The sequence below is a fragment of the Myxocyprinus asiaticus genome, chromosome 6, assembly GCF_019703515.2.
Source record: "Myxocyprinus asiaticus isolate MX2 ecotype Aquarium Trade chromosome 6, UBuf_Myxa_2, whole genome shotgun sequence".
NCBI lineage: Eukaryota > Metazoa > Chordata > Actinopteri > Cypriniformes > Catostomidae > Myxocyprinus > Myxocyprinus asiaticus.
The window spans coordinates 48,842,140-48,865,146 of record NC_059349.1 but is presented as its reverse complement, the minus strand read 5'-3'; the positions used below and the strand labels follow the sequence as shown (position 1 = coordinate 48,865,146).

Sequence of the window (23,007 nt, the reverse complement as noted above, 5' to 3'; positions counted from 1 at the left end):
AGTAACAATTTATTTGCCAGGTAGGATTTAAAAGTTACAAAATCAATCAAAGCCAATTTCACACATGATCAGAATAAACAAACATTCCTAAAATAAAAGACAAGTCAAAGAAACATACCTGGCAATAGAAAATGACACGCAGCGATAAGCGTGGGATATCTGACTACAGACTCCCCAAGTTTCTTGCCAACCTTCCTTGAATATCCAGACAGAAAACATTGCGTACCAGATGAATTTATCACACTGTGGTGATATTCAGGTGAAGATTTCAGCTTTGTAAAACAATGCAAAGGCGATTTGCAATTTATCACACGTGGTGATATTCAGGTGTAGATTCAGCTTTTGTGAGAAAGTTCAGATGTTGTCTGAAGTCGAAAGTTCTTTGTTATTCCATGAATTGATGTGTGTTGGGCTATCAGACATCTTGGCATCGGCCTTACACCAACACAAAATCAAAATGAATGCTATTTTTTTTTCTTCAGTGCATGTTATTCAGAAGTTATATCAAAATTTGTCTTCATAAACTTTTACCAAAATGTAACAACTTGTGATGCCCACTTCTCACATTTCAATCAATTCCATATGAAAAAAGAAAGTTCAACCCCTGCATTTTTTTCTTGATGAAGGTCCTGTGATTTTCAAAGGACAAATTGCTATCAAATATAACACCTAAGTTCTTCACTGCAGAAGATGTAACAGTACATCCATCAAGTGTCAAATTATATTTTAGTGGCTTATTTTTAGAGGTTTTTGTTGGAAATTGAGTAGAAGAAAATTTGTAGCCATCCAATCTTTGATATCATTGATACACTCTGTTAACTTGGAGAACTCGGTATAAAGTGGGGCATCGTCGGCATAAGAGTGAAAACTAATTTAACAGTTCCTAAAATTGTCTCCCAGGGGATGCATAAGGAGAAAAGCAGAGGCCCGAAAGCTGACCCCTGTGGCACTCCATACTTAACTTTAGTTTGATCTGACAATTCCTCGTTTACACAGTCAAAGTAGTAGCAGTCGGATAAATAGGACCTAAACCAATCTAATGCCTGTCCATAAATGCCAACATAATTCTCAAGCCCATCCAAGAGAATTTCGTGATCTATGGTATACAAGGCAGCACTAAGACAAGAGCAAGTAATTTGTGACTCATGATAAGTGCAGTCTCTGTACTATGATGGGGCCTAAATCATAACTGAGTTTCTTCATATATAAAATTTTTCTATAAAAATCAGCATAGTTGGGAGGACACTACCTTTTCTAGTATTTTTGACATAAATGGGTGAATTGAGACCGGTCTATTATGATAATTAGTTTGTGACCTGTGTGACATCTGATTACTGTCAGTTTAAGTGCTGTCGATGCAAAGTATTAGGAGGGAGAGGCTGCGCCCGTGCCCTAGCTCACAACTCTCTCAAAGACAGCGGACACTAAACGATCTAGCCAACTGTCTAAACTGAATTATACATGTAGACAATCAAAGGAGAATTTTCAACCGTTGTTTTTTCATATAGCTGTAAACTGTATTTTTGAATATAAAAAACTGTAAAGAGGTCCGGACCTCGGTGACAAGAAAGACTGTTTTCACACAGAAAATCCACCTAGAGGAAACACATTGGTAACATGTAACCAGATGTTCATCCATGTAGAAAAGTAGTCCCAGGACTAAAAGGACAATTTAACTTCACTGCTCAAATAACAAGCATTTTTGAAAGGAAGAATTAATTAATTAATTACTAATTAAGAATGAATATAAATACAACAAAAATACAAGCTTCATATTTCTGCTTTGAACTAAAATAAATGCCTTGCCCAATAGACATTCATTGCAAATGCATTACTATAAATGTTTTTTGTTTGTTTGTTGGACAAGTCGAAGGTAATGTCTTTGGAATACAGATACTGTTGAAATAGCTTAAAGGTGCTGTAAGCGATTTTTTTTTTTTTTTCATGAAAAGGTGTGCAAAAATGTTTCCTACTCCCTGAAAGATATTAATTAAATAAATGTCCTGAGATATCTCATCGGTCTCTGTGACAGCTCTAGACTCTGTAAACAGCACACAAAAATGAGTCCGCGGTCTGCGGACACTGACGCTTTTCATCTATGAATCATTTTGCGCGTCTTCATAGTTTTGTAGTTGCTGCGAATTATTGAGGTAATATGCATTTTTATGTCATATTGTTCATAACGGTTGTCAGTTGAGGGCGCTATTTTGCAGCTGTTGTTTTTAACAACCGTTTCTGCTCTTAATAAAGCCCATTCGTTATCTTTGGAGTGCAAGGTTTTGGAAAGAGTGGGCGTGGCTAATCCAACGGCTCAGTCCCGTGGAAGTAGAATGGCTGAAAATGCTGACAGCACCTTTAACTTATTCTAAACTAGAGGTCGACCGATAGTGGGTTTTGTCGATACCGGTAACTAAGGTGGGGAAATAAACTGATAGGCGATTAATCGGCCGATAGTTTTTAAAATGTATAATATGAATGAAAACTTTCCACTCAATGTAAAATAGTGCTGAACTTTAGTAAGTATTACCTTCCATAGCGATACTTTAAGGTATTTCTCCCTCACTGTTACGTTCTTCAGAGCCTTTGCCATCTGAAATTAATGAAAATATTAATGAAAATATTACAGGTCAAATGTGTTTGTTGTTCAGCAGTAACATAAAACACTGCCTTTCAAAGCCAAATAGTGAACTGCTTCATCCCTACTGACAATATTTATTATTTTATTTTATTGTCATATTAAATCTTTGAATGATGTACAAGAAAGGGATAGAGAAAAAGGGATAGAAATAAAATCAGCTCAAGTTTTGTCTTTTTAATGGTAATTTTAGAATGACATTGTATATATTATATGTGCCTTTACATGAACACATTGTATTATATTACAATGTGCCCTCTCATGAATATGAAATGTGTGTATGTTGTATGTGTATATATGAATGTGTATGTATGTGTGTGTGTATATATATATAAATATATATATATATTGTCTTACTGTGTATTCTATATATACTTTATTTTCTATTCAATTTCAATTTTATATTATATTTTTTATTATTTTTTATTATTATCTATGTCTTGTTGCTGTTTTGTATTGTTGTGCACTGGAAGCTCCTGTCACCAAGACAAATTCCTTGTATGTGTAAGCATACATGGCAATAAAGCTGATTCTGATTCTGATTCTAAATGTAAATTTCAGACGTATATTTTACCATGCTCTTACGTTTTTTTGTACATACCTATGTCATAAAAAGAAGCTTGGACAGAAGTTCATTTTGTCAGAATGGAGAAAAGCTTGGGACATTTTATTGTCAAAAAACTATAAAATGAAAAACTATAAAACTGTTCCTGTGCACGTGCATTCAGACTATGTAATTTGCTAGTGCTTGGTCCTCTGAAGCAAGCGGAAGGCCAAGCAAAAGCAAAAACTCATATCCAAAAACGCATATAAGCAAAATGCATATTCATATAAGGTACGTGCTGTGCAGTGTGTGTAAACCTCATTCCCCTTGCCTCAAGAGGCGCACTAGCGACTGATGCTATAGCCTTTAGCCTCCTTGTTAGTGCACCCATCTCCCATGCCGGAGATGCAGGTTCAAATCCTGCTTGGAGCAGGTTGAGCAGGACTGGTTACAGTAGTGTAAGGACAATGCAATACCATTTAAAAAACAAACACCTGCAAGCCAGCCTCAAAATCTAAGAGCATATGTTTATAGCCCAGTTATCCTTGTGCATGTGGACAAGAATTTACTTATTAAGTTAATTTATGATTCACCTAGAATCAGTTATAATCTTCTTTATTTGAGCTGTGTTATTTTATGATTTAAGTCAGTATGATTTAGTCCGACTCAATTAAAATTATTAAGTAGATAAAACAATATTTAAATTCTAGTTACTTTAATTAAATAGTTATGTTAATTCTATAAGAACACCAAGTTAAGTGAACTTATTTACACAAGTTTTGGAGATGTCATTAGTCAATTCAGTTGAGGGAACGAGTTTACTCAGTCGAGTAAAGTCAACTTATTAGGGTTTTCAATGTAGCTATTAAGCCCAGAAATTTGTTAACTGCAAGTCAATTCAGCTATACATACACTGGCGGCCAAAAGTTTGGAATAATGTACAGATTTTGCTGTTTCGGAAGGAAGTTGGTACTTTAATTCACCAAAGTTGCATTCAACTGATCACAAAGTATAGTCAAGACAATTACTGATGTAAAAAAACAGCACCATCACTATTTGAAAAAAGTCATTTTTGATCAAATCTAGACAGGCCCCATTTCTAGCAGCCATCACTCCAACACTTTATCCTTGAGTAATCATGCTAAATAGCTAATTTGGAACTAGAAAATCACTTGCCATTATATCAAACACAGCTGAAAGCTATTTGGTTCGTTAAATGAAGCTTAACATTGTCTTTGTGTTTGTTTTTGAGTTGCCTTAGTATGCAATAGACTGGCATGTCTTAAGGTCAATATTAGGTCAAAAATGGCAAAAAAAAAAAAAAGAAACAGCTTCTCTAGAAACCAGTTTCATGTACAACAGTAAAGAGAAGACTCAGGGGTGCAGGCCTTATGGGAAGAATTGCAAAGAAAAAGCCACTTTTGAAACAGAAAAACAAAAAGAAAATGTTAGAGTGGGCAAAGAAACACAGACATTGTACAACAGATAATTGGAAAAGAGTGTTATGGATCTTAACCCCATTGAGCTTTTGTGGGATCAGCTAGACTGTAAGGTGCGTGAGAAGTGCCTGACAAGGCAGCCACATCTATGGCAAGTGCTACAGGAAGCGTGGGGTGAAATGTCACCTGAGTATCTGGACAAACTGACAGCTAGAATGCCAAGGATCAGCAAAGCTGTCATTGCTGCACGTGGAGGATTTTTTGATGAGAACTCTCTGAAGTAGTTTAAGTCTAAAAAATGTTTTCAAATTGTAATAGTAATTTTTCACGTTATTAATGTCCTGACTATACATTGTGATCAGCTGAATGCCACTTTGGTAAATAAAAGTACCAATTTCTTTCCATAAGAGCAAAATCTGTACATTATTCCAAACTTTTGGCCACAAGTGTATATAATAGCATGTTGTTTGGTTTTCTGTTTTGGTAAGAGCCCCTCTGATAAAGAATGGATATTTGGGTGCGTATTAAACAGACCTTCAATGTTTTTCAATGTCAATCAATGGATTTTTTTTTTTTTTTTTTAATACATAGAATTGAATGTCATCAGTATAATCTACTTAAGTACATTTCAGGCAGTTAATTAGATGCTTAATGCATAAAGACGAAAAGCCCAGGTTGAGCCAATGTCAAATGAATGCGAAGCAAAAATCAACAGTGGAATAAAGTTGTTTCCTGCTTGGTGGATGCAGTGCAAAGCTCTGCAGGGTTCTGCAGTAAATTACTTAGAAATCCTTGAAAATGTTATGAAAGAATGTTATAAAACTTTCAGCCCTTTGGAAAAGTAATTAATTGGTTGTTCTTGGTTTTATCAGTGTTATAGATTGTCTCCTGTGTCTCTTTTCTTGCAGAAATCTTACAAATGCGCAGATGAAACTCTGCAACTGAGAATACGGCACTGTGAGACAATTTAAACACTCACACACACACGTACAGATACACTTATAACTCCTTCCTAACACACACACACACTAACACACACACACTCACAGACAAATATACTCACAGATGGCACTGGACAACACTGGCTTCTCCACATGTCCCGAATCCCTGTCTGTCCCGGTCCCAGAGAAAGGGGAGGAGCAAGTGGAGGAGGCTCAAAAAGATGCTCCAGCTCCAACAGCACAGAACACATCCGAGGAGCTGGGGAACATGGTAACCACAGAGACGGCTCCACCTCCAAAGTCGACAACCAATAACAACATGTCTTTCCAAGACAAATTGGCTGCAAGGGAGGCACAAGCTAATCAGCCCCGGAAGAAAGTTCAGGGGGCGGGGCAAGAGAGGGGCAGATTTGGATGGGGTAAGAATCCATCATTCTAGATCTTGCTGTCAAAGTGCAATTGGTAGTTGTTAAAGATAGTGTCCTCATCACATTCACAATCATAATCTAAAGCCTTTTCAGACTGGAACAAGATGTCAGTGTTCTGCAACTTGTTAATTTAGACTTTTAATTTTTTCATTTAAAAAATAATAATTATATGGATTGCAGTTAGCTGCTTGGTGACAGTGTTTGGTTTTTATCTTCATTTGTGTGTCTGTATGTATGAAATTAAAAAAGTGTGTCCACGCTTTTGGTGGCCATTTTTAGTCGTACTGCTCTAAATTTTCTCAATGTCTCTCTCCAGCACGCAACAAGCGTAAGAGGCAGCGTTATGTGGAGAAAAACGGACGTTGTAACGTGCAGCATGGTAACATGCGTAAGACATATCGTTACCTGACGGATATTTTTACCACCCTGGTGGATCTAAACTGGCGCTGCTCTCTCTTCGTCTTTGTCATGGCATATGCGGTGACCTGGCTGTTCTTTGGAGCAATATGGTACCTCATTGCATACTGCAGGTACGAATAATGCAGACACTTATGTTTACTTGGCAGTCTAAATGAGGACATACTGTTTGTCTTTTATAGACTACTATTGCTTTTATATAACACTAATTATAATGTCTTCAGACTAACCCTCGCCAAACCCTAAACTACCCCATTTTAAGAATAAGAAATTCTAGTATATGTTATTTTTCCAAATAAACACTTCCCCAGGTGTCCCTCAAGGGAGATGGCTCACTTGTTTAGCTCTGATTTAGTTAACTTCTGGGGACAAACTGTAGCAAAATAAGCCTACACTTTAAACTTTCAAAGCCTAAAAAAATACATAATGCAAACTGTGTAGAATTTTTCACTACAGATGTTAAAAATGCAGAATTCATGATATATCGGTGACCATATTGGTTTTGGTCAATATTAGTGCTTTTTGAAATTTGTATTAAATTAAGGGTCAGTTTTGGCTGAAATTGGAAGGAGATAATATCAGGGCTTAGGTTTCCAGATATTATTCTGTCAGGTTATGAAAGTATTAAACAGTTATATATCTTTTCTACTGTACATTATAATGTGTGATGCCTGATTTAATTTTAAGCAAGTACATTTCTAGTTTGAAGCTTAATTGTGGACACTGTTCTTAAAATATTATATTAACAGTACAGACTTGTAATATTGGCAATCATATCAGTAATCGGTTGTACATTATACTGTTTTGATGCCTGATTTAATTTGAATCATGTACAGTTCTAGTTTGAAGCTTAATTGGAGACTCTGTTTTAGAAATAACACGCTTATAAACAGTATGGTATTTTGACATTGGCCATCATATCGGTTATCAGTTGTTTTAGAAATAACACGCTTACTAAACTAGAGGTCGACCGATAATGGATTTTGCCGATACCCGTAAGGTGGTGAAAAGGGCCGATAACCGATTAATCGGCCGATAGTTTTTAAAATAGATTAATGGAATGATTTAGTCTTAATTTTTCCTTTCTGGGACGGGCAAAGGCGCAGAGCCTATAAGAGTCCAAAATAAATAAAATCTCAGATGTAGATTATTGTTCAACCAAAATACGTTTCTATATAGTCGCATTTTTCACTCCATGTCCTTGCCTCAATTTAGATACTTGATTATTTTATCAAAATATGCATTGAAACGAGGATAAAACATGGATGAAAGATTAAGGAACACGGAGGAATAAATATTGGCCATCATATCGGTTATATGCTGTACAATGTACTTTTTTGATGCCTGATTGAATTTCAAGCATGTAAAATTCTGTTTGTAAAATAACACACTAACTAAGCAGTATAGACTTTTAATATAGGCCATCATAACGGTTATTGGCTGTACACTCTACTGTTTTGAGTCCTGATTTCACTTGACGTATAATATATCACTCACAAATTAAGAGGTCATGAAATGCTCTTTTTTTTATAGTTTTATTATCTTACCCTTTATTATCATACCCTTTTTGCACCAAAACAGTCATAATTGAATGATATATGATCATTTTCCTCTCTGGCCCTCGGACTGAAAAGCTCGGTTTTGGCCTAAGCGCCTCCTTAAAACGTCAATATAAACGGTCACTGTTCTGATTGGCTAACAACATGCAGCCCCTTAAAATCAGCCATATTTCAATCTAAATCAGCATATTATAAAACTCCATTTCGGGGTTTACACATAACACATATCCAACATATTGCATCCTAATATACTAAACTGTTCATCTCAAGCACAACAGTTAACACTCAGCACCATAAAATAACAAACAGCCATGGCATTTGAAATATTCATGAATGAAACTGTTTACTTACTGTTTTGCATCAGGTCCAAGTGTTTTTAACTGTCCCATCCTTCAATAATAGTTGCTTTGCAAAGCTTGAATCGTATTATGACTGGTTCACAAGCAATCCATGCTGATATGATAAAAAAAAAACATTAAATCCACACTGAAATACAATGAAGATACATCCACATGACGCACACACATAGTCCAAAGCACGGTGTGAACTAGACGCACACACATACAGCATCACATCGCTGGAAACATATAAAAACCATCAAAGATGTTCATCTAGCGCATGCTTACATAACACCAACAATTAAAAATGGCACAGATGGGCGAAAGAACACGTCCATGATGTGTTTGTGCTCAAAACAACAAAAGGCAGAGCAGAGGAATGAAAGATAACGGTTTCTCCTCCTCAGAGTTGATACTTGACACAGCGTCTTTTTAAAGCGGCCCGAGATATACAGTGTATCAAGCGGTCAGAGATGTCTGTCTAGAGCATGAATATAAACAAAAATAATTTAAAGTAGTCCAGATGGGTCCCCTTTGGTGTTCAGGAATAGTTAGGCCATAGTAGGCTTTGTTTGTCCTTTGCTCGAACGGAGTACAAACTGAGCGCCAGTGGGCGGAGCCAAGGGTGTTTTTTCACTGTAACGACGGTCATGAATTAATGTACCCCTAGTGACATAGTGTTGTCGCGAAAGTAGAGAACGAGCCCTTTTTGCAGCTTGGTTTCAATAAATGCCTTTATTGCATTGGGAATTAAGTTCTGAAATTGAGTTCTGAAAATTACACTATGTTTTATAGTAGACACTGTTTTTAAAACAACACCCAAAAAAGATATATATATATTTTTTTTATATTGGCCATTATAATTGTTCATGAGCCAAAAAATACAAATAATTATCTGTTATGGGCACTAACCAAATGTATATCGGTGCATCCCTGAAATTTCCACATGCCCATCTACAGAAATTCATAGATCTACATGCAGTGTTGTTGAAACACTAAAGATTTTGTCCACGCTAAATAGAAACCACAGTTGATCTGTGTGGGTGGACACTAGAGAACAAACGTTTTTAGCACAGTAAGATGCCAGAGCCAATATAATATAGGACCTGTTTTATAAAAAGACAAGGACAAGTCTGCAAATGAAACAAAAGTTTGTCTCTGTTGCATGTTCTCTAACTCTGTCTTTCTCTCTCTCTCTCTCTCTCTCTCTCTTTCGTTCTGTAATTCTTTCATTGCAGGGGCGATCTGGATCATTTAGAAGATAAGACGTGGACTCCATGTGTGAATAATGTTAATGGATTTATCTCTGCGTTCCTTTTCTCCATCGAAACAGAGACGACCATTGGCTATGGTCACCGTGTCATCACTGACCAGTGTCCAGTGGGAACCATGTTACTTCTGCTGCAGGCTATACTGGGATCTATGGTCAATGCTTTCATGGTTAGTGCACACACACATGTGTTTTTCTATCATTCTTCTATTGTTTTTTGACTTACCTAACCCTAACCCCAACCCTACAGCTAAAAGAAATGTTTTGTGCCTTTTTATTGTTTTAAAAAATGTGCTGCTTTATCTATGAAAAGTTTTTTTCAAAACAAGGATGTCCCTGAATGTTCTGTTAGATTTAGCTCACTTTTGGGGACAATTTTTGTCCTAAACTATAGATTAAGTGCATACACATACATACACATGCACATATGCATGTCTTCCATGCATGATGTGTTTTGGAAAAGGAATGTTTTTTATAACGCATGGCTTTCGTTCGTTTATCTATGCTCCAAACTGCTGAGTGTTGCGTTATATCATCCATAACCCAGAGCAAATGAGTCATACGATTTGGACCACAGATGTGTGCCCTCTCTCTTTCTCTGTGTCTGTCTCTTTCTCTCCTTTGCTAATTCTGTGACATTTAGTAATTTAATTCCCCCCTATCAATCTCTCATTTTTTGTGTGGCCTATTTTCATGTGTTTTTGTGTTAATGATGAGCTCATTTATATCTCTGTCCTGGTTTAAATGTTGCCCCCCTGGGTCTGTGTCACATACTCAAATAGAATACTCAATACTCAAAACACACTCTCACTAAGTTCCATGTCCTCTGGGTTTACAGTACATTAGTTGAGTTGGGTTACTGATTTGAACAAACCCCAAACCTTAACTATTAAACTTCGGTGCTATGGATATGAATGATACCTCAAATCCAGTTGCTCGGGTGGCTTGTATGCTATTACTCTTGTAAGAGATTGGACTTACTGTTTTCACCTGGTGGATGATAAAACAGGTGAAAAAGTCCACAATGTAACATTCTAGTTTGTTTCTTTCTTTTTGTCTCTTACTAGGTTGGATGTATGTTTGTGAAGATCTCGCAGCCGAATAAGCGTGCAGAGACGTTGGTGTTCTCTCGTAACGCTGTTATCTCACTGCGGGATGACAAGCTCTGTCTAATGTTCCGCGTCGGGGATCTGAGATCCTCCCACATTGTGGGCGCCAACATGCGAGCCAAACTTATCAAATCCAAACAGACGCAAGAGGGTAAGACAGCATGCACCACAGGCAATAAAATACTTGAACCGTCTCATCTGCAACATCAGCACCTTCTGGTCTTAGTAATAGACTATGTGGCGCCACCTGGTGGTTACATCTTGTGATGACAATGTGTTTTTTGAGTGAGGCTTCAAACGAATCAGTGAATCATTTTGTTATCCATTGAATTGAAACAAACCTGATGATCCAGTGCTAGAGAGTACTGGTTCACAATTCATTATTTCAGATAGTTCCAATTAGTTGTTAGGTAAAACAGTTACCTTCTCTGCTTCTTTAACCTCCTGAGATCCAAGCTTGACTGCTGTGTGCATTTTCCATTTCCCTTTTTGATTTGTAACTGGTAGCACCTAATTAACATGCAAAAAAACTAATAATTCTAGAGCAAATAGTTTTCTTAAAAATTGATGGCAACATATGTTAACAACGGAACTAAGTCGTAAAATTTTAAATAATACCAAGTTAAAGAGATTCAGATTTATTTAAATAAAATTGTTTATTATGTTTCCAGGAATGTTGGTTATTCGTGTTGAGACGTTACATCAGAAATGAGCATAAATAATTCCGATTCAAAGTTATGGCCAGCATCGTCCAATCACTGCCAACCATGTTAAAATACAATTATACATTATAAATTCTGAATATATGTACTGATTACCATTGTCCCATGTTGAGTGATCCAAACATCATCTGCAGCCTGAAACTGAACTTTTGGTCGAATTTTAGGAGTGAATGCACTTAGCTGCTTAGAGAGCTATAGGATGCTCCCTTGCTCCCTATTTAGTGAATGACTTAACCTCCAGTGTGCTGTCTGTCTGCACTGGTCTCAGAACAGTTTGAAATGCACCATATATTTATTTTATCTCCACATAATGCCTCTGAAAGCAATATTTTTCAACTTTTGGATGAACCCATTCTCGGCAATGCCCACATCACCACAGTGGCATATCAGATGAAACTAGAGACTCAGTGTAAAAACTTGATTAGAATTCTTACCCGATGTAGTTTTGTTAGCGTTTCTCCCAAAGACAAACTCCACTGTGATCTTCGCCATGTTGTTTTGTCACATGACTCCATACATTGAAATTTTAACCCTTTACTGACAACACAGAGTCTCCTGAACTAAGTCAGTTTAAATGAATTAAGATTATGAACTGAATATAGCGAAGCCAAAATACAACGTCCACACATGTACGTGGGGTGGCATGAGGTTAAAAGTGAACATGAAACAGTATTCAAAATCCAATATGACATATTTCCGAATTGATTTAATCGTGAACAGTGAGCATTCTATACAAGAAATGGAGCCAGACTATGGCACCAATTTGTAGAAACTTAAAAATAAAAAAGAAAGTTTCAGAGGTGGAGCAAGTTATTTGATTTTGATGTAAGATTATGAAGACAAACCCCCTTTTTCTTTGGAAAAATATGCACTGATGAGTTGTACACAATTCAACTAGGAGCATTAGTAAGAAAAATAAGAGTTAATGAATTAAAGTAAGTGGGGTAAATGTTGATTTCATGTTGACTCTTATATATACCATATTTAATTATTTACAACTGATATAAACTTAAAGATTAGTTTATATTTTACGTTTCACCTTCCTTACACTCTCATTATGTCTCTTTCTTTGTTTATAGGTGAGTTTATTCCTCTGGATCAGACAGATATCAGCGTGGGCTTTGAGACGGGGGACGATCGTTTGTTCCTGGTGTCTCCACTGGTGATCTCTCATGAGATCGATGTCCGCTCTCCATTCTGGGACATGTCCCAATCCCAGCTGGAGAAAGAGGACTTTGAGGTTGTCGTCATCCTGGAGGGGATGGTGGAAGCTACAGGTACACACACAAAAACACTCAAAATATATCATGCAACATCCAAGAGTGATGCATTGTTGAGTATTTAATAATAAACAGGTGTATTTGATGGGCAGGTATGACCTGTCAGGCGAGGAGCTCGTACCTGGCTGAAGAGCTGTTATGGGGTCACAGGTTTAGTCCGATGATGTCACTGGCCGAGGGATTCTTTGATGTGGACTATGGGGCTTTTCACCACACATTTGAGGTTTGTGGCATACAGTGGGAATTTATGGTAGATTAGATGTAAGATTATGGTAAGCAGTGGTGCAGATGATAAACAGATGTGTGAGAGGGACAAAGATAGAAGAAAACATGACTGGGGGGGCCCGGGTAGCTCAGTGGTAAAAGATGCTGGCTACCACCCCTGGAGTTAGCTAGCTCGCTAGTTCGAATCCCAAGGCGTGCTGAGTGACTCCAGCTAGGTCTCCTAAGCAACCAAATTGGCCCGGTTGCTAGGGAGGGTAGAGTCACATGGCATAACCTCCTCGTGGTCTCTATAATGTGGTTCGTTCTCGGTGGGGCGCGTGGTGAGTTGAGCACGGATGCCGCGGTTGATGGTGTGAAGCCTCCACATGCGCTACGTCTCCGTGGCAATGTGCTCAACAAGCCACGTGATAAGATGCACGGGTTGATGGTCTCAGACGCGGAGGCAACTGGGATTCATCCTCCGCCACCCAGATGAGGCGAATCACTACGCCACCACGAGGACTTAAAAGCGCACTGGGAATTGGGCATTCCAAATTGGGTGAAAAAGGGGAAAAATTCCCCCCCCCTCCCCAAAAGAAAAAAGAAAACATGACTGGTGATTGCCTGTGCAAAACTCAAATGCCTCAATGCAACAGTGTTGTGGATGGTTACCTGAGCGTTGCCCTGTGGTTGCTAGTTGGTTGCTTACTGACCCAAATTAATAAGAGCCACTACCGATAAGCATATATACTGTAGGTTTAGCCGAAAGATTTAAAAAGAGAATTATTTGGGTTGAAACTTTTACATAAATACGATCAGTTGCTTTTATTCATTAATAAAGTTCTGCCCAATGTTGATTTTATTATTCACCAAGATCATAGATTTCTCTCTTTACTGCTGGGGATTCTTTGAGCTAGATCGACCAAAGACTCTGATTCTTGCTGCTCACGGCATTTTTTGTAGATTTTGGATGAGTCATGAGTGTACATAATTGGAGTAAAACTTGTGCAGTCATATTTCTGTTTTTTATACTCCAGCCAAGCAGCATTACTGTACAGTACATTCAACCATTTTTCAGTTAGTTTTGTTTGTATTTACATATACATTATAAATCATTTGTGAAGTGATGTTGTGCTTGCTTTATATATATATATATATATATATATATATATATATATATATATATATATATATATATATATACTGGTGAGCCAAAACTGAGACCACTCACAGGTGAAGCTAATAACATTGATCATCTCCTAACAATGCCTCATGTCAAGTTCTGGGTAGATTAGATAAGCGAACAATCAGTTCTCGTAGTCAACGTGTTGAATGTAGGAGAAATGGGCAGGAGTAAAGTCCTGAGCGACTTTGAAGAGGGCCAAATTGTTATGGCCAGATGACTAGGTCAGAGCATCTCTGAAACGTCAAGGCTTGTGGGGTGCTCATCAGCAGTGATGAGTATCTACCAACAGCAGTCCGAGGAGGGACAAACCACAAACCGGCGACAGGGTGTTGTGCGCCCAATGCTCAGCGAGGGCAACGAAGGCTATCCCGTCTTGACCGAAGTGACAGAAGGTCTACTGTGGCTCAAGTCACAGGACATTTTATTGATGGTTATGGGAGAAATTAGTCCCATTTTATTTTACATAACATGGACGGCTGTGTATGTGTACGCCATTTACCTGGGGAAGTGATGGCACCAGGATGCACTGTGAGAAGACGACAAGCCGGTGGAGGGAGTGTGATGCTCTGGGCAATGTTCTGCTGGGAAACCCTGGGTCCGTGGTTCATGTGGATGTCAATTTGACACGTGCCACCTACCTAAATATCGTTTCAGACTAGGTACACCCACATGGCGATGGTATTCCCTGATGGCAGTGGCCTCTTTCTGCAGGATAATGCACCCTGCCACACTGCACACATTGTTCGGGAATGGTTTGAGGAACATGATGAAGGTGTTGCCCTGGCCTCCAAATTCCCAAGATCTCAATCCAATTGAGCATCTGTGGGATGTGCTGGACCAACATGGCGGCTCCACCTCGCAACATACATGACTTGAAGGATCTGCTGCTAATGTCTTGGTGCCAGATACCACAGGACACCTTCAGGGGTCTTGTAGAGTCCATGCTTTGGCAGTTTGGTGCTGTTTTGTTTGCACGCAAAGGACAAAAAGCATATTAGGCAAGTCGTCATAATGTTTTGGCTCATCAGTGTATGTTCTGTTTGAAATTCAAACTTTGAATTATGTTTGAAATTAGGAAATATAATGGGGTCAAATAAATAAATAGGGTTTTCAATTCAAAGTGGGAAGAGAAAACTTCCTGTATCTTGTGTTGATGACATCAGGGTGTTGTTCGGGGGTGGTGAACAGAATCAATGCTAGTTTACACTTAGTATTTACATTTTTGGAATATTTTTTTGTGAAGTAAATGCATGTGTAAATGCAAAAAATACTTAAATGTATGTAAATGCACAGATGCAATCATGTTTTGCAGGATTTATTTATTTTTGCTACAGTATCATTCAGAGCATAATAAGGTCATCAGTATTCATTTCCTTTAAAGGTGAACACGCCCTCCTGCTCTGCAAGAGAGCTGGAATTAGCTGCTGCTCGTTTGGATGCTCATCTCTATTGGTCAATCTCCAGTCGCCTTGATGAAGAGAAATGGGAGGGGCCTAATCTGACTGAGCAAACGGAAAAGACCACTGATTTGGAATCTGTAAGGGAGGGAGACGGGCCAACATTTATTGTGGGCGGAGTTACAAATACCCAGGACCAATCGGTTGTAGGGGAGCAGAACGGCAGTGTCACAACTGACCAATCAGAGTCTGAGGCTTGAAAGGATGCAAGGAAAAGGTACGGAAAATGTTCGAAGGAGTCCACTATTCATGTAAATTTAACTTAGATTTAACATGCGATTTTTCAGTGTATAGTCGCTAATTCCTAGCAAAGAATACTTTCCCCAACGGGGAATTCCTTGTGTCACCATGCTGTGTTTTCAGTCAGATTTAAACTTCAGATGTTTCATACAACACTGCCTTTGAATTCAAACATAAGCTCTGTTTCAAACTTTAGTGAGCTGCCTTGCTGTCTGCTGTCTACATAGGCAGTTACTCTACAGTATAGTACTAAGGCATCATCCTAACTGAAATGGACCATCATAAATGACTGATTTGGAAGGCAGCAACTCTGCACGCCACACAAAAAACATTCCTCATACGAAGCGCACAAATACAAATTTGATGTTTGCGTGTTGCTATACTATATTAAGCTTAAAAATAACTCTTATAAGTAATGCTCTTTAGAATCTGGCCATAACAAAATACCTTAAGCCACGTCCACACTAATACATTTTCGATCATAAGTCTTTCAAAAATACTTCCTAGTACTCTAAATGGAAAACGTCCACTTAGTAGGCTGAATAATATATCTGCCTAACTTTATGAACAGGCTTTGCTTTGGGAACGCATACAGTATATAATTTCATTAGGTTTCGGAACAGAGCCAATGTCTGATTTGTATTTGTATCAATCAAAGAAGTGAACTATCAATCTTAAAGGGATAGTTCACCAAAAAATGACAATTCTGTTATCATTTACTCACCCTCATGTTGTTCCAAACCCAACTTACTTTCTTCAATGAAACACAAAATTAGATATTTTAATGAATTAAAATCATTAGATATTTAATGTATCAAGTCCTAGCTTTTCAATAAATATTAGTCGATAATGCCATACTTTAAGGCAAAAAAAAAAAAAAAATGACCCAAAAGTATCATTAAAGTAGTCTATCAGCCCTCAGATTTAACTCGCCAATTGAGCTGTGTAGTGGCAAAGCACCAAGATTCCTTTTACTGAATAAATAGCTGGCGATTAAGAAGCTGGATTCAGTCTCGTCTTTTACTGCATGTTGTGTCTCGTGAGCGCGCACTCTGAAGGAAATGTACCTTATTTGGCTGCAGTGGTACCTGAGGTGTCATGGATCGCGGTGTCACCATCATGTTAGTTGAGCCATGGTATGCCATATCTACATTTACATTGCATGTAACCACGTCAAATCTGATTTTGGTTAAACTTTTCAACTTTCCACTGACTGTTTTCACAACATGCTTTGTTTTACAGCATGGATACAGACCAGTAATGCGCCTGTTAGAAGGTAAAAACATTTTCAAGAGCTTGTAGATTTGAATTTGAAAACTTGTACAATAAATATTTGTGCCAGCAAGTCAGCTCACATTATGCAAGTAAAAGTTTTCTTTTGCTTCATGCCGTGTATTTTGTGTCCAAAGACGAGATGCAGGCACCCCATTTTCATTTCATGCTTTTAATAGTCTATCCTTTCTGTTAATTACAGTCAGTTGGTGATCAAAAAGTAAAAAATAAACATTAGTTCTATTCATACACTGCACGGATGAGAGAAAAACAACTAAGAACATTTGCTAGCGGAGCTGCTGGTTCTCTTAAAGAGACAGTACCATTTTAGCGCTTGTTATACATAGGCAACAGTATCAATGTAAACTCAATGTAAATCGCACAGGTGCATAAAAAAAAAATACAATAAAAAATGTGTTATGTAGCAAGTGTAATAAATGTGTATATACATAATTATTTAAAGGCACAATCATACATTATGAAGTATTTTAACTTCAGAAAACACTGTAAATATTAAAGAATTTAACAAATAGTCTCTTGCAGTATCTATGCAGGGGTTTTGGTAAAACTGTCTTTTTTTTCGTTTTTTTGTGTGTGTTTTTTGCATAGTCATTTTGATATAGTAGCACTTAAATTATTATTTTTGTAAAATAATTATTAAATAATTATTATATTTGTAATTCTATGTTCACTATTAGGTTCCAACCTTGTGAATATTTTGTTGAAAAATGTGTATGAAATAATCAAATTGTGAAAAAAGCTGGTATCATGCAATTGAAATGCAATTTCATGACATATGAATTGATAGAATGTGAATGTGATTAAAATGATGAAAAGTGAAATATAAAATAAAATGTACAATCCCGCATACTATATTGTGTGAAGTCATATATATGAATACTAAAGATATGTGAATAGGCCCCTTTTTGATTTGCTTAATGTCTTTTTCAGGTTTCATTTCCATTTCGCTCACATGTCGTCAAAAGTCTGGCAAGTAAAAACAAAGATTTACTAGCCAAAGGATATGCTTTCTCTAACATATCCATAAAGGGTTGGTCTATGCGACTCTTGCGTCATAATCTTCTGATGGCATGCAATATGTTTTGGTGATAAACCCAAAAATTGAAGTCATTTTCAGCGAAAATCTTGTATGTTGCGCGTCCATGAGCGCTATGAGAGAAGCTTGTGCACAAGTCATGCAGGTTTGGAACAACATGAGAGTGAGTAAATGATGAGAATTTTACATTTTGGGTGAACTATCCTTTTAAACGTTTCAACTGCCTTTCTTTCATAAGTGTTCAGCCAGTGCGGTTCTGAGGTACAAACCAGTACTATTTTTAAAATAATCGCTTAGAACATGTCTGTGCAAGTTGTTTACTGTACCATTGGTTAGATTCACATGTACCTGAAAAAGATGTGGAAAGTGTTACTATGGCGACATTACATTCCAGTTAGCAACATCACAGCAGAGTGTAGCGTTAGCTGAGAGCGAGGCAATGTTAAAATTAGAACGCTCATTTGACCGCCGTCCAGAGTTTTGCCTGGGAAAGTCATTCACTTTATATTCAGAGTTTAAGTGGCATGTCACTAGACATGATTAGACAACAAATGAATTAAAATTAAAATAAGGGAGATTTTACACAATCCAGTGATTGATCAACTGTTGCCAAAATAAATTATTCAATACACAGGACACATTATTATTCTTCCTTCCTCTTGTTTTATTTGATTATAATGTGTCCATAGCAACAATACAATAACTAATTGCTCACATATTGTTGCAGCAGAGCAAAGTGCCATTCACTTTCAGAAAAAAAAAAGCATAACATGCCAAGTCAGAAAGCAGGAAAGAATGAGAGAGATAGAGAAATTGTAAAGTGTACATTCAAGACCCCATGAAATTAAAACGTGAGATTTGTAACTTTTACTCCATATCTTTTAGATTTGAGGCCATCTTTATGCTAGTGTACTCCTAAAGGTCGACCAAATTAACTTTTAGCAGATACAAATTTCAGGTGTTTTAGCAGATACAAATTTAAAATGTAAAGCAGGGACTAAAAACGAAATGTTTTTCATTTCAGTTCATTCTGAGCAAAAACTGTATTTTTTTCCATTCCGGTTCAAAAGTTCCGCAGCCTCCTTTGAAATGGTTACCGGTTAGAACAAAGAATGGTTCATAACGTGACAGTATTCTGCACTAAGGCGTGGGGGAAGTACCAATGGCAGCGTTGCCATATCTCACAAGAGAAGCAAGAAATCTGGTCTGGAAAATCAAGCTCAAAATAAGCCACTTGCCTCAAAATAAACAAAAAGTTAGCGATTTATCACAATAGAGTTAAGTACAATTTTAATTAAAGATCTGCTTCTGAGTCACAGCTCGGCAGCATCAAATCTGTATTAATACATCATATCTATCAATAATTCAGTGAAGACTTGGAAACAACTGAGAAAAGTACTTTTTACCTCTAATAATGTTTTCCTTGTATCTGAATTAGCCGTGCATGTATATGTAGTAATTATACATAGTTGTTAAAAAGGTCTTCTTTCACAGAATACAACATCCACAACGGACAATAAGGCAAAGAAATGTGTGATGCAGCATTTTCCTTCAGGCTCAAAGCACGTTTCATTTTTTCAGGCAACATGAAGTTGTGTATTTCCAAAAATATACCGTGATAAAGCCTTTGGCCTTTAGTTTCATGAAAAAATTATCGGAACAAAATTAACCGGTTATAACTGGTTTCCAGCATTTAAAAATAAAGTTTTCACTCTGGAACAATTGAACATCACTTTGTTATGGTTTTGGTTACTTTCTGCTAAAAATGTCATTCGTTTTCCATTTTCATTTCTTGAACCGTTTTTAGTCCCTGATGTAAAGCCTTTCTCTTCCTGGAAAACAGACGAACAATATTGTTTCCTCATCTTGAACTCATGGGTGTATACACGTTTTTGTCCAATAAAACAACACTACAATTCACTTAACATTTTGCGGTTTTAATTTGCATAGTTTTAAAGAGGAATAGATTAGTTTTGAAATTTGAGAGAATTTTTGGTCATATGATGCCGTCTGTTTAATGCCAAAAGAGCTGAACACAAAGGTGTAGATAAGATTCACATATATACTGTATATATATATATATATATATATATATATATATATATATATATATATAGTTTTTAGTTTTTAATTTAGACACTATGATTTCCTCTGGGACAATCTGGAACAGTAATCCCCATATCAACACTTATTCATCATGTGTCGAAGAAATCAGACTTATCTTGGGCCTGTTACATGGTACATGTTGTATTAACATAAACTTATGCTGAAAACAGCTGAAAATACCATATTTGCACTTACGGAATTTAATGTAGGAAACACCTTAATGGTAACAAACGAATGTGTGTTTATGTTGACTTACGTAAGTAGAGTAATTTATGTGTGGTAACCTATAACAGTCAGTCTGGGCACTTTTGTGACATTTTATTAACAAAAGCTTTGATTACATCAGGGTGAGTTGCAACTGAATTGGCTCCGACAGTAATTATAAAGGCACTGAGAAAGTTCTGTGTTTTTCCCGAAATGTTCTAATTTGTGCTGACTTGTATGTGATTTGTAGCTCACTTTAATGTCTTTAGCACATGATAAGCACAAACCTGGATCCATGCAGGTCTTCTCCTATTGCTTTTGCTGCTGTTGACATTTATAAAATCTGTGTTTTTAAGCTTTATTATTTCCTGTATAATAAGTAATAATAAAACTATATATAACCTAATGTCTGGTAATTCTGGATACGATGGAAATTGTGTACAGTTGAATGTTTATTGCAGTTATTTGTTCTTTTTAAAAGAGCTCACTTTCCTTGCAATTGTAAACATCGGTATCGATGTGTTTTTCTGATGTTTCGAGTGAAAAGTGACAGTAGCTTATTGACTGTAGTATAGTATAAATACTGTATATAGTATATATTCTATTATATTTTAGTATATTATGTTTACCACTTTTGGATAAATTGTGAAATAAGTATCGTAAGAGTTGCTCAACAAAAATCTTAAAACTCTTCTGTTCTAATTCTGTATTCCGATGTAATTTGTTTGATTCTGGCTGCATCCCAATTCGCATACTTCTACTACATGCTTGTGAAGGGGAAAGTACATACTTTTGAGTATGTAGAGAGATAGTGGCATACTACTACAACGTTAAATTACGTCTTGATTGCACAGACCCCTTTGTCACATTTTATTTGTATTTTGCATGTAAGCGGTAACATCTAGCTAATTCATTACCTTAAAATGCAAAAATTATTATGTAATGTTTAAGTTCATATTAATAACTTATTTTAATTTCCAAAAACAAAATGTTTAGCGGTGTCCCATTTTTTGCACTCAACCTTGTTTTGTATTGTATTCTTAATTCTTAAGCTGTTCAATCCAAGTTACTGTAATAAAAAGGATCAACAACAAATAGATTTCTTTCATTTATGGAAAATATAAGTAATATTACCGCCAAATGCATGCATACTTTCACTGGAAATGCGTACTATTTCTAAGCACTATGATTTGGGATGCTCTAATTCTAACTGTGCATACTATATGAAATGGATTGTATGCAAATTCAGATGCAACCTCTGAGTCTTATTGTGTATCTCCATACAATGGGTTGATTGAATCTACTGTATATTCATATTCACAATTCACAAACCCTATCACTTTCTGTGTCCAAGTCATGGGAATCACGGATACTTCACATGCACTAATGTGTCCTCTTCTTAACCCAGTGGGATTATGGGTAAATGTTAAGGTATTGACTTTTCTCTGACCCTTCTGACTCTTTGTCCTTCTTGACTCTTTAGTCATTTCTCTCTGTTAACTCACTCTGTACAGCTGAATTTGGTACTTTTAGCTTCAGTGTTTCACCCTGTCAGTTTGTTTTTCCTGTCATTATATAATACACTGCCTATTTAAAACCAACTAAAGAAGTGTTATGTTTAGATGTGCTGTTATTAAGCATCCATGTATGTTCAGCTCTGCAAACCAGTTAAGTCGACTTGCAACGCCTGGCATTGCCACTAGAGGGCAGTGATAATAGTGTGGCTGAGTGCATAGAGCCAACATTTCACTATTCTACATAGTAACAGACCTACAGATCTGTTTTAAGCCCCAGAGCTCAGAAAGGTTGTCTTTGAAAGGCTTACAACAAGGCCCACACTGAATCTGTGCATGGAGAACTCGAACAGAAAGCTCATTAGAACTGTGCACTGCAAAAAAATAATTTTCATACAGAGTATTTTTGTCCTTTTTTCCTGGTAAAAATATCGAAACATCCTTAAAACAAGAAAAATTACTCGAGAAGCAGAATGACATAAGATATTTAGTCTTATTTTCAGAGGAATCTAACAAAATGAAGTGAGATTTATGCCTAAAACACACACATACACAAACTATTTGTTGATGGGGCAAGAAAAATATATATTTTTTTATTTTTAATCAAGTTTTTTTCCCCCTTACTCCATTGGACAATATTTAAAATGTATACAGTTATAAAATGTTCTTGTTATAAGCCTAAAAATTACTAAATATGTTCGATTTCTCTGAAAACACAACTAAATATGTCATTTTGCTTCTGGAAAATAAGACAAAAATACAGTTCTACAAATACCTCACCTCTTATATGTTGATTTATTACATATTTTGCTATTTTTATTGTGCTTTTCTGCTTTCATCTATCAGTAAGTGTAGTAGCTGTCTGCTCCATTTTACAAATTGTACCATGTTTAAAGAGTACCAAGTTTCCAGAGAATTACATAGAATTACCCCCAAAATCAGTACAGCCAGGTAGATTCAAACCAGATAAATATAAAAAATTCCTTTTTATTTGTATATTTTCTATAGTTTTCTATTTATTATTTTTTTCATTTATCAATATAATAATTAAAATATATCATAAAAAATATTTTTTATATTTATAT

The 23,007-nt window shown here is 36.5% G+C and overlaps 1 protein-coding gene across 2 annotated transcripts in view; it reads left to right on the top strand.

Annotated features, from left to right (window-relative positions):
• LOC127443154 (G protein-activated inward rectifier potassium channel 3-like) overlaps positions 1 to 22,039 on the top strand; it is a 28,039-nt gene extending 6,000 nt beyond the window's left edge. Inside the window, exons 2-9 of one of the 2 annotated variants that reach the window (XM_051701705.1) lie at positions 5,527 to 5,978; positions 6,304 to 6,517; positions 9,540 to 9,741; positions 10,639 to 10,831; positions 12,482 to 12,679; positions 12,775 to 12,905; positions 15,454 to 15,746; positions 17,012 to 22,039. In XM_051701705.1, coding sequence (XP_051557665.1) covers positions 5,684 to 5,978; positions 6,304 to 6,517; positions 9,540 to 9,741; positions 10,639 to 10,831; positions 12,482 to 12,679; positions 12,775 to 12,905; positions 15,454 to 15,729 — 1,509 coding nt within the window. In that variant the 5' untranslated portion in view covers positions 5,527 to 5,683 and the 3' untranslated portion in view covers positions 15,730 to 15,746; positions 17,012 to 22,039. Of the gene's footprint in view, positions 1 to 5,526; positions 5,979 to 6,303; positions 6,518 to 9,539; positions 9,742 to 10,638; positions 10,832 to 12,481; positions 12,680 to 12,774; positions 12,906 to 15,453 lie in introns of both variants that reach the window. The other variant, XM_051701704.1, reaches the window with a different exon arrangement.
• Positions 22,040 to 23,007: the final 968 nt, after the last annotated feature.